The sequence below is a fragment of the Parasteatoda tepidariorum genome, chromosome 3 (genome assembly GCF_982258835.1).
Source record: "Parasteatoda tepidariorum strain Cologne lab strain chromosome 3, Ptep-v5.0, whole genome shotgun sequence".
NCBI classification, from domain to species: domain Eukaryota; kingdom Metazoa; phylum Arthropoda; class Arachnida; order Araneae; family Theridiidae; genus Parasteatoda; species Parasteatoda tepidariorum.
In genome coordinates, this window is record NC_141757.1 from 104,528,998 (window position 1) to 104,551,303 (window position 22,306).

The window sequence follows — 22,306 nt, forward strand, 5'->3', positions numbered from 1 at the left end:
ATTTATATAAAAAGGAAACTTATACATATGTAATGAAAATGTAAGTATTTTTTTAAATAATTTATTCAATTATAACGTTCCAAATAAACATGAGCAAAAGATCAACTGTTCATTCCGCTCAAACAGAATAAATTGGTTCATAAATACATATTTTGTTAAACGAACGATATAATGATGTCTACAACTTGAAAAAGAAGAAGAAGAATTTATTTTTATTAACTACTTAAGATATATTCTAGTCATAAACTCAATTTTTTCTTAGAATATGTCAAGTAAAAGCTCGAAAAAAAAAAAAAAAAACTTAAAAAACTAAAAAAACTTAAACATCAATTCTTTAATAACATGAATATGTAATTTAACTGTGTCTGTCACGTTCCAAGTTTTCATTTGTTTATTTGTGTTCCAGGGAATTGCAATTTGGTTTATAATTAAGATAAATTAAAAATGCATATTTGCGTTTTCTACCTGCTAAATTTTTGTTAGCATTAAAATTTTGTAACACAATTGCTACTTCATTCATAGTGTGATGATTGATTCACCCAAAAGAGCACAAGACTTTTCTAAAGAATTGAATAAAAATGTTTATGAACAAGTAGCTATTTCTATCAATGACATTAACACCATGACAAAAGACAATGCAAATTTATATTTCTGGCGTATATTTTCTGCAATATTTTATGGGACATCCTCGTTTTTAATTATAGTTATAAACAAAATTGTGCTTACAAACTACAAGTAAACTTATTGTAAATTACTCTGTTCTGTTTATTGTTGAATTTTCTTTTGTTAAAATTTTATTTTACAGAGCATTAATTAATTACAGTGTATTGTTTTTCAAATGGGAGTTAGAGACATGATTGTCCGGGTTTTGACGAGGGATGGTTCATGACAGCTATGGATTAAACTTTCTTCTCAAATACTCTTAGAACCTTAAAATGTTGTATTTTGTAATCGTATTAAATATTTTACTGTCCGTTAAAATTTTTTTGTCAGAAAATTTTTTCGTTGGTAATTTTAGTATCAAACATTCTAGTACAGAATTTTAAAATTTATGTATTGATTTTATAAAATATTATGATTTTATTTAAGCTATCTTCTTCATGACTTCATATTTAAGCAATAAGTTAAAAATTTTCAGAAAACATAGAAGATGTTTCCATTCTTTCATATCGATGTCATCTAGTTTCTTACTAAAGAAAGTTTATACTTTCAAATAGTTATAAAACGAAAATATATAAATGGGGTTAATTAGAAGTTACAGTTATAATACCCTTCCAGTTTGTCTCTCTGAGGATATTTCCATATTGTGATCTATCGCACCAACTACAATCGCCAAGGGGCCAAATAGATTTTTAACTTGCAAATTTAAAAAAGAAAAAAAATCTGTAGATGTTTGCCCAGGGGTGGCTACGAGTTATACCTTTCGAGTTAGTCCCTTTCTGTGATGTCTTTTTTTAGTTTCTCGCAGGCCACTGCCCGGAAGTTTCCAAGACTTGGCGATTATTCTGCCGCAGATCATGATACGGAAATCTCCCTGACTCTCTTGTTAGTTTTTCACTTGCCACTGTGTGATAGTTACCGAAACTTGGCTACTATTTTTGCGCTCAGAACTATTTTAATGACACAGATATCTTTCCTACACTTTAGCAAAGATTGTAAATGTCACGAAATTTTTAAAAATATATTCTTTTTTTGGACATGTCTTAAAATAAAAGTTTAATTTTTAAAAAAAATCTTTTCAGTTTAGACTGAACTTATCTAAAACTAGAAAATATTTTTTGTAGTACAGCTGTCAAATGAGAAACAGTATTAACAGTGTATAATCAGGGGTCTGTCCAGGCCGAATTTACTACCGTTTAGCGGTACCTTCACAAACTCAACTCTAGGATAAACGGTAGTTTCACAAATTCAATTTTAGGAAAATACTTTTTCTTAAAATTTCATTTTTGTATCCCTTAAGAAACGATAAATCCATATTTTTGCTTTGATTTTTTAATAAAATTTTTAATTTTTCACAAATTACGTCTAAATTTTCACAAAATAAGTACCTGTCAGAAAAACCTAGACAGACCCCTGATAATAGTTTGATTAGAGATGATATATTTTGTCTTTCATCTTCAGACATATATTTCTAGGTCTAATGAGAGCAGGTGCAATCCATAATAGAAGTATTAAGATGAAATGTGTTTAGTTGAATAAATTAATCCTGTAAACTACTTGTCTAAATAAATACTTTCTTTTTAACTAAAGTATTTCCTTCTGTATACTCTTGTCTAAAACTATTTATACTCTATTTTATATAAAATTTATTTAAAAATATATATCAGATGTGTCACATTGTTTTTAACTGAAGAAGAGACTTTGAAATTAAGTATTAATATAAAGTGAAACTATTTACAATAAAAGCGCTAGTTAACTGATTTTGTGAATTGAGTTAAAAATAGTAAACTATACCTTTAAAGTTATCAAAAGAAGTAGTTAGACTAGTAGTAGAGGTAGTTAGAAATAAAATGCTTTAAAGTCTGAAATATTAAGAGTTTGTAAATTTTCAGAAATCAGTATTTACTTAGTAATCATGTTTATTAAAAACAAAAATGTATTAAAATTTCACAGAAATTTTAATTTAGAATTTCATGTTAGTTTTTCAGTTTGTTAGTTTTTAATTTAGTTTTTTTTAATTCAAACTTTAATGTCCTCAAACCCATAAAAATTTATTTTGTCAATCAATTATTGGTATGTACAGTACAGAACCCGTTATCCGGAAATCAGAAAACCGGAAAACCAAAAAACCGGAGTGAAATTCGATAAATTTTCTCGCCATTTAAAAATGTTTTTTTTCCTCATAAGATTTTACGATTTTTCTTTCTTTTTTTAAAGATGTTTACCTTATCATCATTTTAGAAATAATCATTAGTGTATTACTTCATCGTTTTTTCTTATTTTTAAGATTATTTCCAATTTTTAAATTTTTTTATTTGGGTTTAACAATAAATAAAAAACGGCTTTTTGTAGTGATTCAGAAAACCGGAAAAATCAGTTATCCGGAATAGCGATGGTCCCGACCGTTCCGGATAATCGGTTCCCTACTGTATTTGTTTCCGTGTATTTAAAGCTGATGGGGAAATTTGTGTGACTGACTTGTTGGCATTTAAAATTGATTTACATAGTGCTGATAATAACCTAAGCCTTCCATGTAGTATAAATAGTTTTTTTTTGTTTGTTTTTGTCTTGTTTATGTACATAATTTTTATACTTTTTGTTCTCTATCACTTAAGTAAAAACAAAAAGCTCTTGCAATATTTTAAAAATTTCTTTGGCAGTTGTGATATTTTCTCTTATGAGTTTTGTAAGATTTCTTAATGAATTTTTTTATTTTTATAAAAAACCTCTTGGGGTTCTTCGAGTGAGTCAAAATCAAGTCAACCCTACTAAAAATAATTTAAATATTTTGGGCAGTATACTAATGTTTGGTATAATGTTTGATATTCGTTCAATAATTTGTTTGGAAAAAAAAAAGCGTTAGGCTTATAAATTGTTATTTTTTTCACTCTGATTGAAGCTAATTAACGAAAATATTGCATGAATTCTATGAAACGGATAAATCAAAAAATATTTTTTTATCTGCATTTTAATATACAATAAATCTATATATCCTTATTGAAATTACTATTTTTATTTTGAATATTAATATTTTTACTTTATTTAATATTAATATATTTATAGATTTCCTTCCACTCATGCTCTTGGTATTGGTCAGGTGATTATTTTTCTTCTTATTATTAATTTATTTTCAATACTTCTTCTTAATTATTGATTTTTGATAGTAGTCTGCTTTAGTTTTGTTTTAGAACTAGAGTGTATTTTTTATTATCTTGTTTAATTAATGAATTATAATTAAATTTGTTTAAAAATATTTATCTTGTAATAATTTAAAAAAAAAAACATGTTAATTTGATAGCAGATATAAACTAATTTTATGAATAAGAATTGGGCTAAAAGGTTAATAATGAAATTTATGCATTTATAAAAAAATTGGGGAAATTTGATAAAATTAGTTTAGAAAAGTCAGTAAATTTTTTTCTGGGTGTCTGTGGCCATCCTAAAATTTGTTTAATCAAACTTGAAAAAGCCACAAACTAAATTGTCCTTTGTTAAAGTTGATTTGAATGAAAAAAGAAAGTGTTATATTGATTGTAGATTTTTCATTTAGAAATGAAAGTTACTATTTACTTTAAATTCTTTAGATTTATTGTATGCAATTTTGATTTCTTTAAACTTGTTTTTATGTTGTTGAGTATCATTTATAAATTAGGAAAGTTCAAAATACATTAATCAAAGAAATATAAGTAGTAATGGGATTCAGCCCCATGCCAACACTGTCGCAGAACTTTACAGAGTTCTTGCAGAAAGATTTTTATTTTGGGAAGTACAAAATTTTGGTTTGCTTTTCTGCAGAAATTTACTAGAAAATTTGAAACGTTGATATCTATGTAATATCACAATGAGCATGGTTGTTAATTAATTTTCTAAGGATTTTAATTTTTTTGCGGATTAGAAGTTTGAAGAGTGGGTTACCATCTCAGGTGCAGAGCACATCGTTTGACTGGGGTCAAGATTACATGGATTTTCAAAGATAGCGCTCTTGAATGGGCTAGGTGCTTGGCCATGGTTGGCAGCATTTAAATTTGTTTGCCATATCAATCTATTGAAATATATTTATTAATGAATTTTAACATTGCTTATTGCCTTTTTTTCGTCATTTTCACAGTTTTTATCTTTTCTAATAAACTCATCTTTTTTACTAGGGAACAAACTTTTTTTTGTTAAAAAATTTAATTCTATGAAATTTTTCTATAATACTTTTTAAATCTCATTCTTAAATAGATTAAAGTTGATAAAAAAAAATCTAACTAATGAAAGGTCTGTAAATTGGATGTTAAATTTTGTATTTTAATATTGATATAGAGAATTATCTGTGCAATTATAGAACAGCATTGCTACAGATTTCTGGAAAAGACAAATAAATCTCATGTAGAAAACATATTAGCATTTATTTATGTTAAATTTTGAAATTTCTGAATTGAACTGTATTAAACTGTTAGCAATTCTACTACAAATGTATATTTCAGATGTTGGTAACCATTTTAACCCTGTATATTGGCAAATCTCTAAAAGTTATTAAATTTCAATCTATTTCTAGCGATGTTCCTAGAAAAGTAAGTATTATTATTTTGCTTTTTAAAATATTTTGCTTCTATATATATATATTGTTTTATTTTTTCAAATGTCAGCACAAAATTCTTTTTACTCCAGGACTATAACCTACGAATTTTCCACAATATTATAACAGCAAATATAGTTTGTCTAAAGTAAGAACTGCCCTAGCTATTTGTTTTAACCTGTGGCAGTGACTATGGTGCAACTATTTCATGTAGGGGTGTGGGGTTACTGTTTTGAACAAGTTTTGGCTTGGGGATGTTAGAGAAAGATAATCTTTTTCTCTATTGTGTTAACACTAGAGTGAAGTGAAGCTACTGAAATACACTATTCTTGTTTCCATAGCAGCAGCCTGCCTCAGACTTTGTGGTGAGGGGTAGCTCTTATCGTAGACAAACTACAGACATCGTCATAAATAGTTGTTTTTATATCATCAATGATGTAAATTCTTAATATTTTTGAGCTTATCAACAATTAACAATATTTAAGAAATGTATGTTTAAGAAAAGTGGCATTGAGTATAATGTTTATACTTCTTAAATATGCATCCATTCAGTTGTGTATTTAAGAAATTAATATAATTTACTTTTAGGAGTATTTAATTATAAATTATTATTGTAGTTAATATGTTTAATTGTATATTATTTCAGTATGTAATGCACTGTTTTATTTAACAATTAATGTTCATACAACAATGCTTAATGCTTGCATTATTTTTTTTACAATAACTTTATTGTACTTACATTAAATAACTGCCTCAAAATTCAACTTCTTAAACAGGACAAGCTTTGTGTAATAGAGCTATTTCTGAATTTTGCATCAACATTTTCAACAAAATTGCAGAGCAAATTAAGATGGAATTTTGAAGGTTAGCTATATATTAGCTATAGTCACCCATGGAACTAATGTTAAAAATATCTTGTCAAAATCTATCAGATCTCGTTAAGATCAATATAAATGCAAAATTGCAAGAAGTTATTCCATAAATTTATTATTAGATTAATCTTTAAGGAAAATGAAAGCAATGAATTAATATTAAATATATGAAATTGTTTGTTTTTAGCATTAGTTAACATAATCATGTTTGCTAGCAAATATGAGTTTGAGTAAGCCAATTTTAACTTTAATTTATTTTATTATTGTATCACATTTCAGTAATTAGAACTGCACAACTTGTGGCACAGGAGGCCAGATGTGAGCCTCAAATGTTTTAAATCTTCGATATATAATGGTCTTTTACATGATAACTGTGATAAATATAACATTGCTTGTTGGTGCAAAAGGTAGATTGTAGGGGAATTAAAATATTGTAGGAGAAATAATTAAAATATTGTAGGAATCTATAAAATTGTAGGAGAAATTATTTCATTCAGCAGCTTGAGATTAGTTAAATTATGTATCATCAGTATAGCATTAAAGCAAAATAACCACAACAACTCTGGATGTTTCTATCTTAATTGAGTGTTGTAAAAAAGGTATTAAAATAACTTCATTGTCATTATATTAAGATTTTCACTTTTTTCACTTTATTTTCATTTTATCTAATTTTAATAATAAATTATAACTAAAATATATTTTATTTTTAGATATGGCCTTTACCACTATTTTTTATTGGGAACCTAATATGTGGTTTAGGAGGTACAAAACATTTAAGGTAATTATTATTATTTATTTATTTATTTTTTTTTTGAATAAGTAATTTCAGAGATTGAGGGAATGTTTTTGATTGAGAGCCTAATATGTAATTTAAGAGTAGTAGTATTTGTCCCATACGATAGTGCATTTTTAGTTTTTAGCTTCATATCCAGAAACAAAGAAAAGTATATATAATGCTTTTTAAACAATTTTATACTTTTTTCATGTGGTTTCACAGACATTAAAAATTAGTTAACGATTTAAAAAAAAACAAACTATAAAATCAATACTAAACTTAAGATATTTTTATCAAAATTATACAATTTTTAGGAACTGTAAAAGATACTAATTTTTTACTGCTTCGAATTTTTATGTATTAACTTTTATTTTATAGCCATTTTAGGTAACAAAATATTAAAACATTTTTTGGTTTCATGAGGTTTAGATAATAAATTGATAACTGAAATAAATTAAGTTAATAATGAAATAAGTTGTTTTATGTACCACCCATTAAAATGTATTCATATTTTCCATCAATCACACCTTCATTATCAAAAATAATTTGGTCACTTTGATTAATTTCATTAATGGCTTTGTTAGAAAATTTTCCATGTTTTTTAAAAAAAATATTTTTTTCCTTTATTTCTATGTTTAATTTTACCACTGCACTATCACTGAATTTTGTATTTATTTGTCTCAATGATACCAGATCTTCTATCCAAGGTTTCAAATCTTTTAATTTTAAGATTGGGATTTTTCTGAGACTATTGAATTCTTCCATTAATTAGCAAACATTGTTTCGAACGTTTGATAACTGAAGTATTTTACTGTGTATAAATGAACAAAGTTGAAAGAAAGATATAAAAAATCAAAAGAGCAGTTAAAAAATGATATAAAATTAGCTAATTATAAACTGAAATTAGGAAAAATAATGAAATAAAGCTGGAAGAAGATATTGGATTTCATAAACCATTGGTTGAATTTCATGAGCTTGTATTCAGTCAAATGAAAAAGCTGGAGAATGACGTTTGCAGGGTATAAAAGATTTTATAATATAGACACTAAAAATATTTTCAAATGTAAAAACTTTTCAATATGAAAAAGATTGTGTTAATATATACTAAGTTGAGAACCTAACTAATAAAAGATTTTATAATATAGACAATAAAAATAATTTCAAATGTAAAAACTTTTCAATATGAAAAAGATTGTGTTAATACTATGTTGACAACAGAACATTTTGTGCTACTACAGGTAGACTAGTTGAATTCACTGAAGTAGGTTTTAAAACTTTTCAATTGAAAGAAACTACTTCATGTAGAGATTTAAAATTATCATTAAGCATGCTCACAAAAATTACCATTTTTCTAAAATGTGATGAAATAGATGAAAATTCAAGAATACAATTAGAGAAAGTGTAAGAAGTCCTTCTTGAGAAAGTTATATTTACCAATGAAGAATCAATACACCTGGGAAACTAAATGAAAATTTAGTGATTTCGGTATTAAGAGAAGGTGTTGAGGATTTATAATACCAGATGGCGCTGAGCGCAAACAATTTTTTTATTATTTTTTCTTCACTTCTTAAGTTTCAGTTTGGATTTAACCACTGAACCACAATGAAATAAAATCCTTTTTATTATTACAATTTGTGTAATTATTGTTGAATTCGAATTCATGGTGCTACACCGGCCGAAAATAGGCCACCTGCATGAAATGTAAGTTAACATTTGTTTTGTTTGGTCTCCCTTAAGTCGGTAATTTATTTTGATATTTTATTGCATTAATTGTATTGTATTTATTATAGTAACGTGCGAGCTGTTTATAATGGATGATTTTGAAAAATTAAAGTCCAAAAGAGCAGTAATCAGACAGCTGATTACAAAATTAATAAATAAAATTGATAAATCGTTATTAGAAACACTTCCTGATTATCCTGATTTGTATGATTCACTAAATCAGTTAAATGTAAAAAACGAAACTTTAAAGGATCTTGATTTGAAAATTGAAAATTATTTTGATAAAAGCGATGAATTAGAGAGTGAAATTATACAAAGTCAAGAGTATCAAGATCGAGTAGTGGCTTATAAAGGCAAAATTGAAAGATATTTACTGAAATGCCAGACTACAAGACAGGAAGTAACGATTAATAGTGGTAACAATAATTTACAAGAAAATATAACTTATAGAAATATCTCGCACATTGCTAACGTTAAATTACCTAAATTGGAGATAAACAAATTTTTTGGTGATGCTTGTGAGTGGCACAGTTTCTGGAATAGCTATAACATAGCTATACATAGTAATGAGAGTCTTAAAAAAATTGATAAATTTAATTATCTTAAGATGTATTTAGGGGGAGTTGCTTTAAGTGCAATTTCTGGATTCTCATAAACTGAAAGTAATTATGATTCTTCTATTAAGTTGCTAACCGAAAGATTTGGTAGGCAAGATTTAATTATTAGTAGTCATATGAATAAACTTTTATCAATTAATTCTGTAAGAAATTCATGTGATATTAAAGCTCTACGTAAGTTCTATGACAAATGTGAAATCCACATTCGCAGTTTGCAATCAATGAATGTAACAAAAGGTAGTTATGGTAATTTACTCTGTCCTGTTATTTTACAAAAGCTACCAGAGGATTTAAATTTAGATTATGATAAAAATAGAAAATCAAGTGTAGATTTTGACATTGATGAATTAATTTCATTTATTAGAAAAGAGGTAGAATGTAGAGAAGCCTCACATGTGTTGTCTAATAGTTCTAAAAAACAAAGTGTTCATTTTGAAACACAGCAACGGTCGGAGAGCCATAGTAAACATAATTATAATCGGAAGTTCTCATCTTCCTCAGCATTAGTTTCGGCATCTAACAACATATTTTGTTTGTTTTGTAATTCCAAAAATCACGAATCGAAAGATTGTTCTCTGACCATCGAAGAAAAAAAACAAACGCTGAAAGATCAATTTCGCTGTTTCCGGTGCTTAAAGAAATATCACACATCCAAAAAATGTTGGAATAAATGTATTTGCACATTATGTAAGAAACCGCATAGCGAATTAATTTGTGATAAATCAGCAATAAATAATGAGTCGAAAGAGAAAAACGATACTTTGGCATCCGTTACCGCTTCATGTGTTTTGAAACGAAAACAAAATGAAATGATCTATTTACAGACTTCTTTAGCGTATTTGATTTATGGTAATGTAAAGAAGTTGGTTAGAATTTTATTTGACTCTGGTAGCCATCGCAGTTTTTTGAAACGGGATATTTGTAATGAGTTGAACCTCAGGACCATTAAAACTGAACGGTTGCATGTTTTCGGTTTTGGAGAAAAAATTTCCAAGGGGTGTTCTTATGATTTAGTGAAAGTGAATCTTCAAAACAAAAACGATAAAAAATTAAATGTTTGCATTGAAACATTTGTAGTAGAAAAAATAACGTGTGGGAAAATAGCCGCACCCCCTGAGAGAATTAAACAATTAGCAAGGAAAAATAATATTTTTCTTTCGGATACCGGAGAAATTGCTGATATAGACATTTTGATCGGCGCCGATTTCCTACATGACGTAATCTTTGATACGTCTTTGAGGCTGGGAAAAGGGCTCGTTGCAACCGATAGTTTATTTGGTTTTGTGGTTCAAGGGAGATTCATGAATAATTGCCAATTAAGTAGGATTGTAAACAATACTATAATATCTGATGTTGATTATTCTTTGTTTTGGAACCTTGAAGGATTAGGAATAAATACTATGAACGAAGAAAATGTTGATAATAAAAGTGAATTGTTAAAAGGTTTTAATTCTGATTTGCATTTTGAAAATAATGGGTATAGTGTGCGACTTCTCTGGAGACCAAATACAAAACATTTGTTAAATGATAACTTTGAGCTGGCTTCAGAGAGGTTTGACAAATTAAAGAGGAGATTTAAAAATGATAAATCCTTGTTTGAAGAATATAAAAAAGTTATAAAAACTTACGAAAATGAAGGGATAATTGAGAAAGTTAAAAACACTGATCCCCAAAATTATAAACAATGTTATTTGCCTCATAGGGCGGTTATAAGAAACGATAAACTAACTAGCAAATTAAGGATTGTATTTGACGGTTCCGCGCATAAAAAAAATGAATTGTCTCTTAACGATTGTTTGTATATTGGGCCAAATTTATACCCTGATATATATGAACTTATGCTAGCGTTTCGGGAAAACAAGATTGCTTTTATAGGGGACGTTCAACAAGCTTTCTTACAAATAGGGATTAATGTAGAAGATCGAGATGTCACAAGATTTCTTTGGTCAGATGACCCCGATAATGATTCGTCTACAGTAATTTATAGATTTTGCCGCGTACTATTTGGTATCAACTGTAGCCCTTTTCTCTTAGCGGCTACTATTAAAGAGCATATTAAAAAGTTTGCAAAATCAAAGCCCCTTGCGTATGAATTACTAAATGAAAGGGTATATGTCGACGACATCATAGGGGGAAGTGACAGTACAGATACAGCATTTCAAATAAGTTCTGATTGTGTTGAAATATTTCGGGATGCGGGCATGGTATTGAGAAAGTTTCAAACAAATGATACAAAATTACGTGAATTATGGAAGAATGCAGGTATAGATGTTCAGAATGAAAAGGAATCGTTAGGTCAATCAGGCTTTCCATTTAAAGTTTTGGGAGTTTGTTGGGATCCTAAAGAAGATGTATTTTACTTTGAGTCCAAATATCTGTTAAAATTGATAGACACAGGGCAAATAACAAAACGATTTATTTTGAAAATCATTGGGCGTATTTTTGATCCAGTAGGATTTTTGGGACCCTTTACAATGCTTCTAAAATCTCTAGTTCAAAGCATTTGGAAAAGCGGATTGGAGTGGGATCAAGAGCTACCCTTAGATATGGAAAATCAGTGGCGCGAAATATGTAAACAATTCGGTGAACTTTGTGGATTTAACTCACAAAGCAGAGTTTGCTAAAAATCATGACGTACACAAATAAACTGGAACACATTTATTATTACTTTCAATGGTTAACTTAAATCTAAAATTCTAATTGAATATACAAATATAAATATCGGATCATCATACAATCGGCCAAAGACTCAAAAGATGAGTTGGCGGCTCATCCCTCTCCACCGGCATGAAAGAAGAAATTGTTCGTTCTTTTATAGATAACGATTTCGTACGTCATATTGATTGAATGCTTGTTTCTTGAATTCCCTTCACTTCCTTCCTGGAAACGAATCTAAAAAAATAAACTCAAACACTAAAGTTTATAAATAGAAACTACTTATTTCCACATTCGGCCCCATTATAAACTTTATCAATAAAATACTGAAATTTTTCTTTACTTAAAGGTTTCATAAGAAAATCTGCTAAGTTGTCTTTACTACAGATGTACTCCAATTTAAATAAGTTTTCTTCTAACATATTTCTAATAAACTGATATCTTACGTCTATGTGCTTAGTTTTCACATTTTCAATCGAATTTTTGGAAAAATAAATTGCAGCTTTGTTGTCAGAGTTGAATTGGTACTTCCATATTTTCTAATACATTCAATTCATTTAAAACTCTTGAAAACCAAATAATTTCTTTAGCAGATTCTATAAGTGAAATAAATTCGGATTCCATAGAACTAAGAGCTACACACTTTTGTTTACTTGTTTTCCAAGTGAACGGTACACCACCAAAATATATTATATGTCCACTTGATGAATATCTGTTGGTTAAATGGCATCCCCAATTAGCATCAGAAAAAGCTACTAAGTTATTTTGATTTACACTTGACAAGTTAATTTTTAAATCTTTCGTATTAAACACATAATTTAATAAATCAACAACTATATTCCAATGTTGATAAGAATAACCATTACAATATTGCGATAAAATATTAACTGAGAAAGCAATATCAGGTCTACTTCTATTAGCTATAAAAGAAAGACAACCAATCAAAGTTCTATATGGGAATTTTTTCATTAAATCTGTTTCAAAAATTTCTTCTTCGTTAACTTTAGGTGGTAATTTAATTCCAGGTTTTAAAGGCAAATTTACAAAAGTTTTAGGTAATTCTTCAAATTTCTTCATTAACTTTTCAATATAAGTTACTTGATGTAAATAAACCCTATCATTTACGGCTTCAAAGTTTACACCTAACAAATATTTCAATTTGCCTAAATCTTGAATTTCTAATTTACTTTTAAGTAAATCAACAGCTTCATCAATTTTGTTTTGGTCTTCCCCAAATAATACTATGTCGTCGACATACACCAAAAGAATAACTTTAGATTTTAATTTATAAACACAATTACACCAAAGTAGTTTTTCAAAACCTATTTGTCCTAAAGTATTATCTAACTCAATATTCCACTGTCGTCCACTTTGTTTTAAACCATATATAGCTTTATTTAATTTACAAACCATATATTCTTTACCTTTAACTTCAAATCCTTTCGGTTGAGACATATATAAAGTTTCACTTAAATTACCGTATAAATAAGCACTTTTAATATCCAGTTGTACACATTTCCAGCATAAACAACTTACTAATAAAATGAATAGAAATCGTATAATTGAAAAATTTACTACAGGTGAAAAAATGTCAGAAAAGTCTTTTCCTTTTACCTGTTTAAATCCTTGAGCTACCAGCCGGGATTTGAACTTCTTTATCTGGTTTTTATCATCTCGCTTCACATTATACACCCATCTGCTTCCGATGATTTTGGCATTTTCTGGAGGTTCAACTAAATTCCATACTTTACGATTTTTCATCATTTGAATTTCATCTTCCATGAATTTATTCCACTTATCCTTGTCGGCTGATTCTTGGGTTTCCTCGTACGTTCTAGGCGATTCCAAGCTGTATACTTCGTCTTCAAAAATATCTTCGAAATCTTGAACTACACAATCCGTCGATGAATCTCCGCTATCTTCTTGCTTTGGACTTGTAGACTTAAATGAAAATAGTTCTGGTTGGAACTTTAATCCGTTCTTAGCACAAAATCGTTCTACGTCCATAGTTGATCGAAGTCTCTCTTTGCTTGAAGGTGGGTAATAGTAAACATCTATTCTTGAACTTAATTTTCTTGGTGCTTCAACTCTTTTCCACTCTTCAATTTTTATTGGTAGCATTTCTTCTTTCTTTGTAACAGTTTCTTCGTTATTGTCTAACACTTGTTCTTGGTAGCTGTCTTTGTATCTTACGTATTCACACTTCTTATTCTTCCCAAATAATGTCTCTACTCCATTTTTCGTCTCGTCAAAACTAGCATGAATAGTTTCTACTACTCTTCTTTCTTCTGGAATATAGATCCTATAACCCTTCGTTCTTGTTGCGTAGCCAACTAAGATTCCTAGTTTTGATGTCTTGTTCAATTTGTTGCGTTTTACCTTGGGTACGTAAACAAATGCCAAAGAACCAAATATTCTTAGATGTCGAACTGATGGTTTGTGTCCACTCCAAATTTCAAAAGGTGTTAATCCATTTGTTAATTTGTGTTCACTTCGGTTTCGTACATGAACGTACATATATAGAGCTTCAGCCCAAAATCGGTCATTTAGTCCACTATCGTGAAGTGATGCTCGAACAGCTTCAACTGCGTCACGGTTGAATTTTTCTGCAATCCCGTTTTGTTCTGGTGAATAAGTTGACGTTCTCTCTATTCGAATTCCCAGATTGTTTAAATAATCTTCAAACTCGGCGTGACAAAATTCCATTCCGTTGTCTGTTCGGACTGACTTCAATTTGCAGTTTAATTCTCTTTCAGATTTTACGAGATATGTTTTGAAACATTTAAAAACTTCTGTTTTCTTCTCTACAGTAAAAACTTCCACTTTTCTGGAAAAATCATCTATTATCGACAAAAAATATCGACTTCCACCCATTGAAGGTGTTGGAGAAGGTCCCCACAAATCCATATGCACCTTATCCAGTACTTTATTTGTTAGACGTTGATAATTCCTTTTAAAAGATGCTCGGGTAGACTTTGTCACTTTGCAAGTGATACAAGTTTCAGATTTACCTTTAAGTTGCTCAATTCCTTTTACAACATTGTTATTACTCATGTGCTTAACAAGACTGTCATTTAGGTGAGCAAATCTCCTATGACACAGTGTTACGTCTAATGCAGCGTTAATTTCATTTTTAAGTATTTCAGATTTACGTTTGTCAGGTAACCCTTTCACAATGTACAGTTTATCTATTCTAGGTACACTGAAGAAATATCTGCTACGGTTATCGTAGATTATCATTTTTGAATTTTGCCAAACAATTTTATATCCCGCTATATCAATATTAGATCCAGCTATTAAGTTGCGTCGTAGATTTGGAGCATAGTATACGTTCTTTAATATAAGCTTTACGAATCTGTCGTTATCTTTAACATAAAAAATTATGTCACCTACCCCTTCTACTTCTGATGTACTGTTCTTATCCCCGACGAGTACTTTTGCTTTCTTCAGAGGTCTAAACGTCTCGAACCATTCTCGTCTGTTCGTGAAATGGGATGTTGCTGCTGAGTCAATAAGCCATTCTTCTAAATCCAGTTCCGTGCTGTCGACCGAGGCAACTTCTTAGTTAATTTCAATATCCGTATAGAAAAGACCAGTAGCGGGATTTTGCCTCACACTTTGACGATCTTGCATCTTATTTGCAGTTTTGCTTGCTCTGCAATCTCTTGAATAATGACCTTGTTTATTGCAGTTGAAACACGGCCCCATACCTTTAGGTCGATATCCTTTGCTCTGCAAGTTTCGTCTGTATCCAGTTTCTTGTGTACTTCTCCGGCCCAGACCGCTTCCGCTGTGTGGAATGTCTTCGTGCTTCGACAAATTCCTTTCTCTTGATGATTTTATGTCTGTTTTAGCTAAGTAAGCATTTGTAACTGAATCGAACCCACTATCTCGAGCTTTTAGTTGGATTCTTCCGGATTCGCTGATCAATTGACTCTCAATATTATTTATTGTAAATTCCGAATCCTTTAAACGATATAAGATCTGTACTAAATTGTCATATTCTTCCGGAAGTTTTCTTATTATCTGGAAACAAACTAATAGTTCGGGAATATCGAATCCAGCTTCTTTAATCTGTGCACTTTTATCTCGAACTCGTTGACAGAATATTCCAATCACCTCTTCATTTGGCTGAAATTTCAATTCGTAAAATTCATCTACCAGGCCAGCAATTCTTGCTCTTGATTTAGGTTCAAAATTTTCTTTTAGAATATCCCAAGCTTTCTTCCCATCTGACGTAGACTGAATCAACTTCAAAAATTGACGTTCAACACCTTGATATATTGTAGAATAAGCTCTAGCTTTCCTTATCTCGAAATTCTGTTTAACTGATTCTGGAGCAGTGTCTACAGGTGGTGATGGTGATTCAGCTCCACCGACGAATTCCCAACTTCCACGATCCATCAGAGCCACTCTCATGTCACACTTCCAACTATCGTAGTTGAATGCTCCAAGTTTGGGAAAGGCTAAGTTCGTTGATTCGGAATTTCCTTCCATATTCAAAACTCGGTTTCTTCCTGCTATTAAAATAAATCTTTCAGCTCCCAGATAGAATTTCTTATGAATCTATATCGTTGACGTGGGAAAAGGCGTTGACGTTTGCAAATAGCGTTGACGTTGGCAAATAGCGTTAAGGTGGGCAAAGGCCCATAACCTTTGTGGATTTAACTCACAAAGCAGAGTTTGCTAAAAATCATGACGTACACAAATAAACTGGAACACATTTATTATTACTTTCAATGGTTAACTTAAATCTAAAATTCTAATTGAATATACAGATATAAATATCGGATCATCATACAATCGGCCAAAGACTCAAAAGATGAGTTGGCGGCTCATCCCTCTCCACCGGCATGAAAGAAGAAATTGTTCGTTCTTTTATAGATAACGATTTCGTACGTCATATTGATTGAATGCTTGTTTCTTGAATTCCCTTCACTTCCTTCCTGGAAACGAATCTAAAAAAATAAACTCAAACACTAAAGTTTATAAATAGAAACTACTTATTTCCACAAACTTAATGATTTGAAAATACCGCGTTATTATTTTCTCGAAGCAGGTAACAAAGAAATTATAAGTTCACAGTTACATATCTTCTCTGACGCCAGCTTAAAGGGTTATGGTACAGTTGCCTATATCAGATCAGAAACTAGTGATGGGCATATTTCTACATGTTTTGTTTCAGCTAAAAGTAGAATTGCGCCCCTCAAAATGATAACATTACCACGACTTGAGCTACTAGGTGCCCTCCTCTCTGCTAGATTATTTCGAACTATTACTAGAACCATAAAAATTCCGTGTGACAGTTTCTTTTGGTGCGATTCCTCTATTGTGTGTTGTTGGATAAAAACTCCTGCCATTCGTTTCAAACAATTTGTGCGTAACCGATTGGAAGAAATTCAAGAAATTACTCAACCTAAGGACTGGTTCCACTGCCCTGGAATTGACAATCCTGCCGATCTTATTAGTAGAGGTGCTTCCATGAGTATATTGAAGAATTCCGACATTTGGTGGAAGGGGCCACCTTGGTTGTCCCTTCCGACCGAAATGTGGCCAGAATTGAAACTCTTCAAAGAAAATGATGAACAAATTGAGTATCGTAAAAATGAAGTCACCGTTATGAAATGTGTAGATGGTGAAGAACTTGAGTTGATAAATATCGCTAACTTTAGCAACCTCGAAAAAGTTGTTAGAATCATAGCGTGGGTAGTGCGATATTTGAACTGTTTAAAGAAAGTTAAGCCGAATATGGACACTTTGACTGCAGAAGAGCTCCGAAATTCTGAAGATATACTAGTAAAACTTACTCAAGCAAAATTCTTTGAAAGTGAAATACGAGCTCTCCAATCTAGTTTGCCTATTCCAGCTTCTTCTACTATTTTCAATTTAGCTCCTTATCTTGATGAAAAAGGTATCCTGAGACTCACAGGAAGATTGGATGAAGGAGATTATTCTTTTGATGAGAAAAAGCCTATAATCATACCAAGACAGTCTAAATTTACAGAGTTGCTTGTTAAGCGAGAACACGAAAATGTATTTCATTCTGGAGTAGAGAGCACTCTAGTACAAATTCGGAGAAGATTTTGGGTGCCTAAAGGAAGACAATTAGCAAAAAAGGTTGTCTCGAAATGTTTGATTTGTCGCAGATACACAGCCAAGCCTTCTACCCAAATGACTGGACAGCTTCCAAAAGATCGAATTAGTGAAACTCCTGCTTTTACCGTATGCGGAATTGATTTTGCCGGACCAATCTACATCAAGGGTGAAAATGGAATAAAGAAATCATATATAGCCTTGTTCACATGTGCAGTCACGAGAGCAATACATCTTAAAATAGTCACAGACATGTCTACTTCAAATTTTCTGCTCGCATTCAGAAGATTTCTCTCTAGAAGAGGTGGTTGTCATACAATCTACTCCGACAACGCCAAGACTTTTAAATGTACCGATAAAGAGCTTCAGAGATTATTTGATATTTTGGAAAATTCTGAATTCAAAAACTTTCTTGCTGCTAAAAGAATATCCTGGAAATTCATCGTCCAACTTGCCCCTTGGTGGGGAGGATTTTATGAAAGATTGGTAAAAAGTGTCAAAGAGCCTCTAAAGAAAATACTTCGAAAAGCTTTTTTAAATTTTGAATTGATGACCACTATATTGACTGAAATCGAAACCATCGTTAATCTTCGACCCTTGTCCTACGTCACTAACGAAATTGGTGAACCGGAAATTCTTACCCCATCACAGTTTTTAACCCCCGATAAAGAAAAGGCAGAGTATCCAGCCCATTTCATAGAAACCATCCATAGAGAATCCACCAAAAGGATTCTTATAAAAAGAAAAGAATACCAAGCTACATTATTGGCTAATTTATGGAAGCGCTGGAAGGAGCGCTATTTGTTTAATTTGAGATCTGCACACAACTTTACTTCTCCTAACCGAACAAAATGTTTGAAAGTAGGAGATGTGGTTTTGATGGAGGGCACCACAAAATCAAAACTATTATGGGACATAGGTATTATAACAAAAGTATTTCAAGGGCGTGATGGACTTGTAAGATCTTGCCTTATTCGCAAATCCAACGGCGAATATAAACGCCCGGTACAACTTATTTATCCTTTAGAACTCAATGACTGAAATGAACAATGATAAACTTTAATAGTTTATGTTTTTTTTATTATTTTCTTTCAAGTGAATATTTGCATCTCATTTCAAATTTATTTGCATTTAAATGTTATTTTTTAAATATGTTTATGTTATTTTTGTCTAATTTTTATGTTTAAAATTTTAGTGAACTCGGAGGAGTTCAAGTGGGGAGTGTTGAGGATTTATAATACCAGATGGCGCTGAGCGCAAACAATTTTTTTATTATTTTTTCTTCACTTCTTAAGTTTCAGTTTGGATTTAACCACTGAACCACAATGAAATAAAATCCTTTTTATTATTACAATTTGTGTAATTATTGTTGAATTCGAATCAGAAGGGAACTGTAAAATAAAACCTTATTTGCACATTGAAAAATTAGACATTAAGAAACATAAAGATTTGTTTGTTAATAAATGACAAACGAAATAAACTGGCATGACTTTTCTAAATAAAACCTTTGGAAGATGTCATCATATGTTTCGCTGATTATTTAAAATGGGAATATGTCTTTCAGTTTTTTGAATTGTCTGGATGATTAATAGAACTATATGCATAACCAGATGAAGAATTAACATTTCAAGGAATCTATCATATCAATCTAACTTTTAAAGAATTATTTCAACATCTGTCGGCAAGTTTGTTTTTTCTTCATCGGGCTTATCTGGTTTCGTCTTCATACTCTTATCGGCTTTGATTTTAGGGGCTAGTGTTATTGAAGTGATTGAGAGATCTTTGAATATAACAGAGAGTAAAATATATATATATACAGTGGGTGATCGGTTAACGAACATAATCCGTTCCAAGACTATGTTCGCTATCCGAATTGTTCGTTAACCGATCATCGATTCACCATAGACTTCTATGTGAAATCGATTAATTCGTTCTGGAGACCCTAAAAATTAAATTAAAAAAAATTTATAATTTCTTATTAAGTTTTTAAAAAAATAATACATACATATAGTCTTGCATATTAATCAGTCCTTTTCATTTTTTGCTTATGGGGCGTTGAAGAACATGTCCAATGTCGATTGCTTTTCTCTTTTTTTCAGGATTTTCCGGAAGTAATTAATAGCATTGTCGTTGTAAAAATCCCCAACCCTACTGACATCAGCTTAGTTTGGGTGCCATTCTAAGACCATTGCTCTGACATCCTCCCACTTTTTCAAAAGATCTTTAACGGCAGATGTCGGCATTGGTATCCTCTTTCGTCTTCCTTTTGTTCAGAAGGAGACACATTTCGCTGTGTTTCTTGGTGTTCTTCCTTCAAAATTTCTTGGAGTTCTTCTGTCGTCAGTTAATCTTCATGTCCCATTATGAGCTCTTCTACGTCATCCTCGTTCACCTCCAATTCCTGATCTCTAGCAGTTGTCAAAATTTCATCCATAATTTCAGGGGTGTCTCCCTGATCACCTCCGTCACCTTGATCGAAGGATGGACACAGCTTCCGCCAAGCAGAAATCAACTGTCGCTGTGTGACTTCTGACCACGCCTTTTGAATGATACGAATAGCTTCAAGAATGTCAAATTTTTCTTTCCAAAACTTTTTTGAAGTCATTAATGAGGAGAACTGGCATGCTTCAAAACACCGACGAAACAGCGCGCGAGTGTACAATTTCTTGACAGCCGCAATAACTTCCTGATCCATTGGCTGAATCAGCGGCGTCGTATTCAGAGGTAAAAACTGAACAGTCAGCCAGGGAAAGTCTGTCAACAAATTATCTTCAAGATCCTTTGGATGTCCTGGTGCATTGTCCAATAGCAGCAGTGCTTTCAACTGCAAGTCATTGGTATCAAGGTAGTCCTTGATGCTCGGGGCACTAACTTCAAATAGCCATTCTTAGAAAGGATACCCATACCCTCTGATTCGATCTCCACATTACTGGCAGTTTGTTCTTAATTATGGAATTTTTTTTAAATGCTCTGGGATTCTCAGAGTGGTAAACGAGAAGTGTTTTAAGCTTTATAATAATAATTATTGAATGACCTTTAAATTTAAATTCATTGTTAATCAGTTTCATTTAGTAATTATCAATACTAACCATGCATTAAACATTTCTCCTTTCAGTGATCTTATTTTGTATGCAAATGATAACAAACGTTTAATAGTACTTTTTTTTCCGACAAGTGTTCGTTAGAATTCGTTTTGTTCATTATCCGAATATGTGTTCGTTGTCCGAACACAAAAAATCTTTCTTGAAAGTGTTCGTTATCCGAACACAAAAATCTTTCGTGAAAGTGTTCGTTAACCGATTTGTTCGTTAACCGATCTGTTCGTTAACCGATCACCCACTGTATATATATATATATATATATATATATATATATATATATATATTATTGCAAATTTTATAAATAGATATTGAATTTATTTAAAGCTAATGCATTAACCAAAAGAGAAACTTATATAAGAGAGTCTGAATTCATTCAAAGTTTGAAATATTTTTCATTAGAAAAATATGTTGTAAAAACACAATTGAATGGTTATAAATTTATTTCTAAATAAATAAAAGGAAAAGTTTTAATGAATAAAGTGATTAATAATGTACATATTGAAATGAATTTACCTGATCATAATTTTACAGGTCCAGGAACTAAAATTAATGGGTAAAACAAGTTAAATCCAGAGTTAAAATATAAAGAATGGTCAAAAACCTATTAATAGAGTAGATGGAGCTGCATGTAAACATGTTTGTTAAAATGTTTTTTATTTTTTTTATATATATATATTTTTTTTGTAAGGATGCAAAAATTAGAAATGATGTGTGCAATAAAAATATGGCAGAGGAATTTGATTTCACTAAATTTCATTCTGTGAAGTAGTATAAGTTGAAAAATTTAGTTTTTAGACAATGACTTATAAATTTGTTTTTCTAATAAATTAGTGAATCTGCTATTGGAAATCAAGCTGAGATTGTTTATCTCTAAATATTTAAACATATTAAAAAAAAATATTCAAAAAAAATATTTTTTTGATACAAAAGACTTGGATCACTTTTTAAAGCAGAGATACACATCAAGAATTAGTTTTTTGTAAAAAATTAAAACTAAAATTAAAACTAGTTTTTACAGTTGAAGCGAATAAAATGTTTTTAAAATTTTTAGATTTTATGTACTTTAAAATTTAAATTATAAATATTTTATGAAAGTTTTAATTTTAAATTATAAATATTTTTTAAAAAAATATGTGATTACAATAATATTCCTAATAATGTTAAGTTATGCTGTCCTGAAAAATGTAAAATTTTAGCTGAATTTTTTATGGTCTTATAACCGAAAGGTACAGTATTAAAATCTTCTAAAA

At 30.3% G+C, this 22,306-nt stretch overlaps 1 protein-coding gene across 3 annotated transcripts in view; it reads left to right on the plus strand.

Moving 5' to 3' along the window:
* The first annotated feature begins 361 nt into the window (after nt 1–361).
* LOC107441639 (nucleotide sugar transporter SLC35D1) overlaps nt 362–22,306 on the plus strand; it is a 54,067-nt gene continuing 32,122 nt past the window's right edge. The window contains exons 1-4 of one of the 3 annotated variants that reach the window (XM_016054979.3): nt 362–735; nt 3,724–3,757; nt 5,130–5,216; nt 6,804–6,871. In XM_016054979.3, the coding sequence (XP_015910465.1) occupies nt 527–735; nt 3,724–3,757; nt 5,130–5,216; nt 6,804–6,871 (398 nt within the window). In that variant the 5' untranslated portion in view covers nt 362–526. The remainder of the gene's footprint in view (nt 736–3,723; nt 3,758–5,129; nt 5,217–6,803; nt 6,872–22,306) is intronic. The other 2 variants (XM_043051153.2, XM_043051152.2) reach the window with 2 other exon arrangements.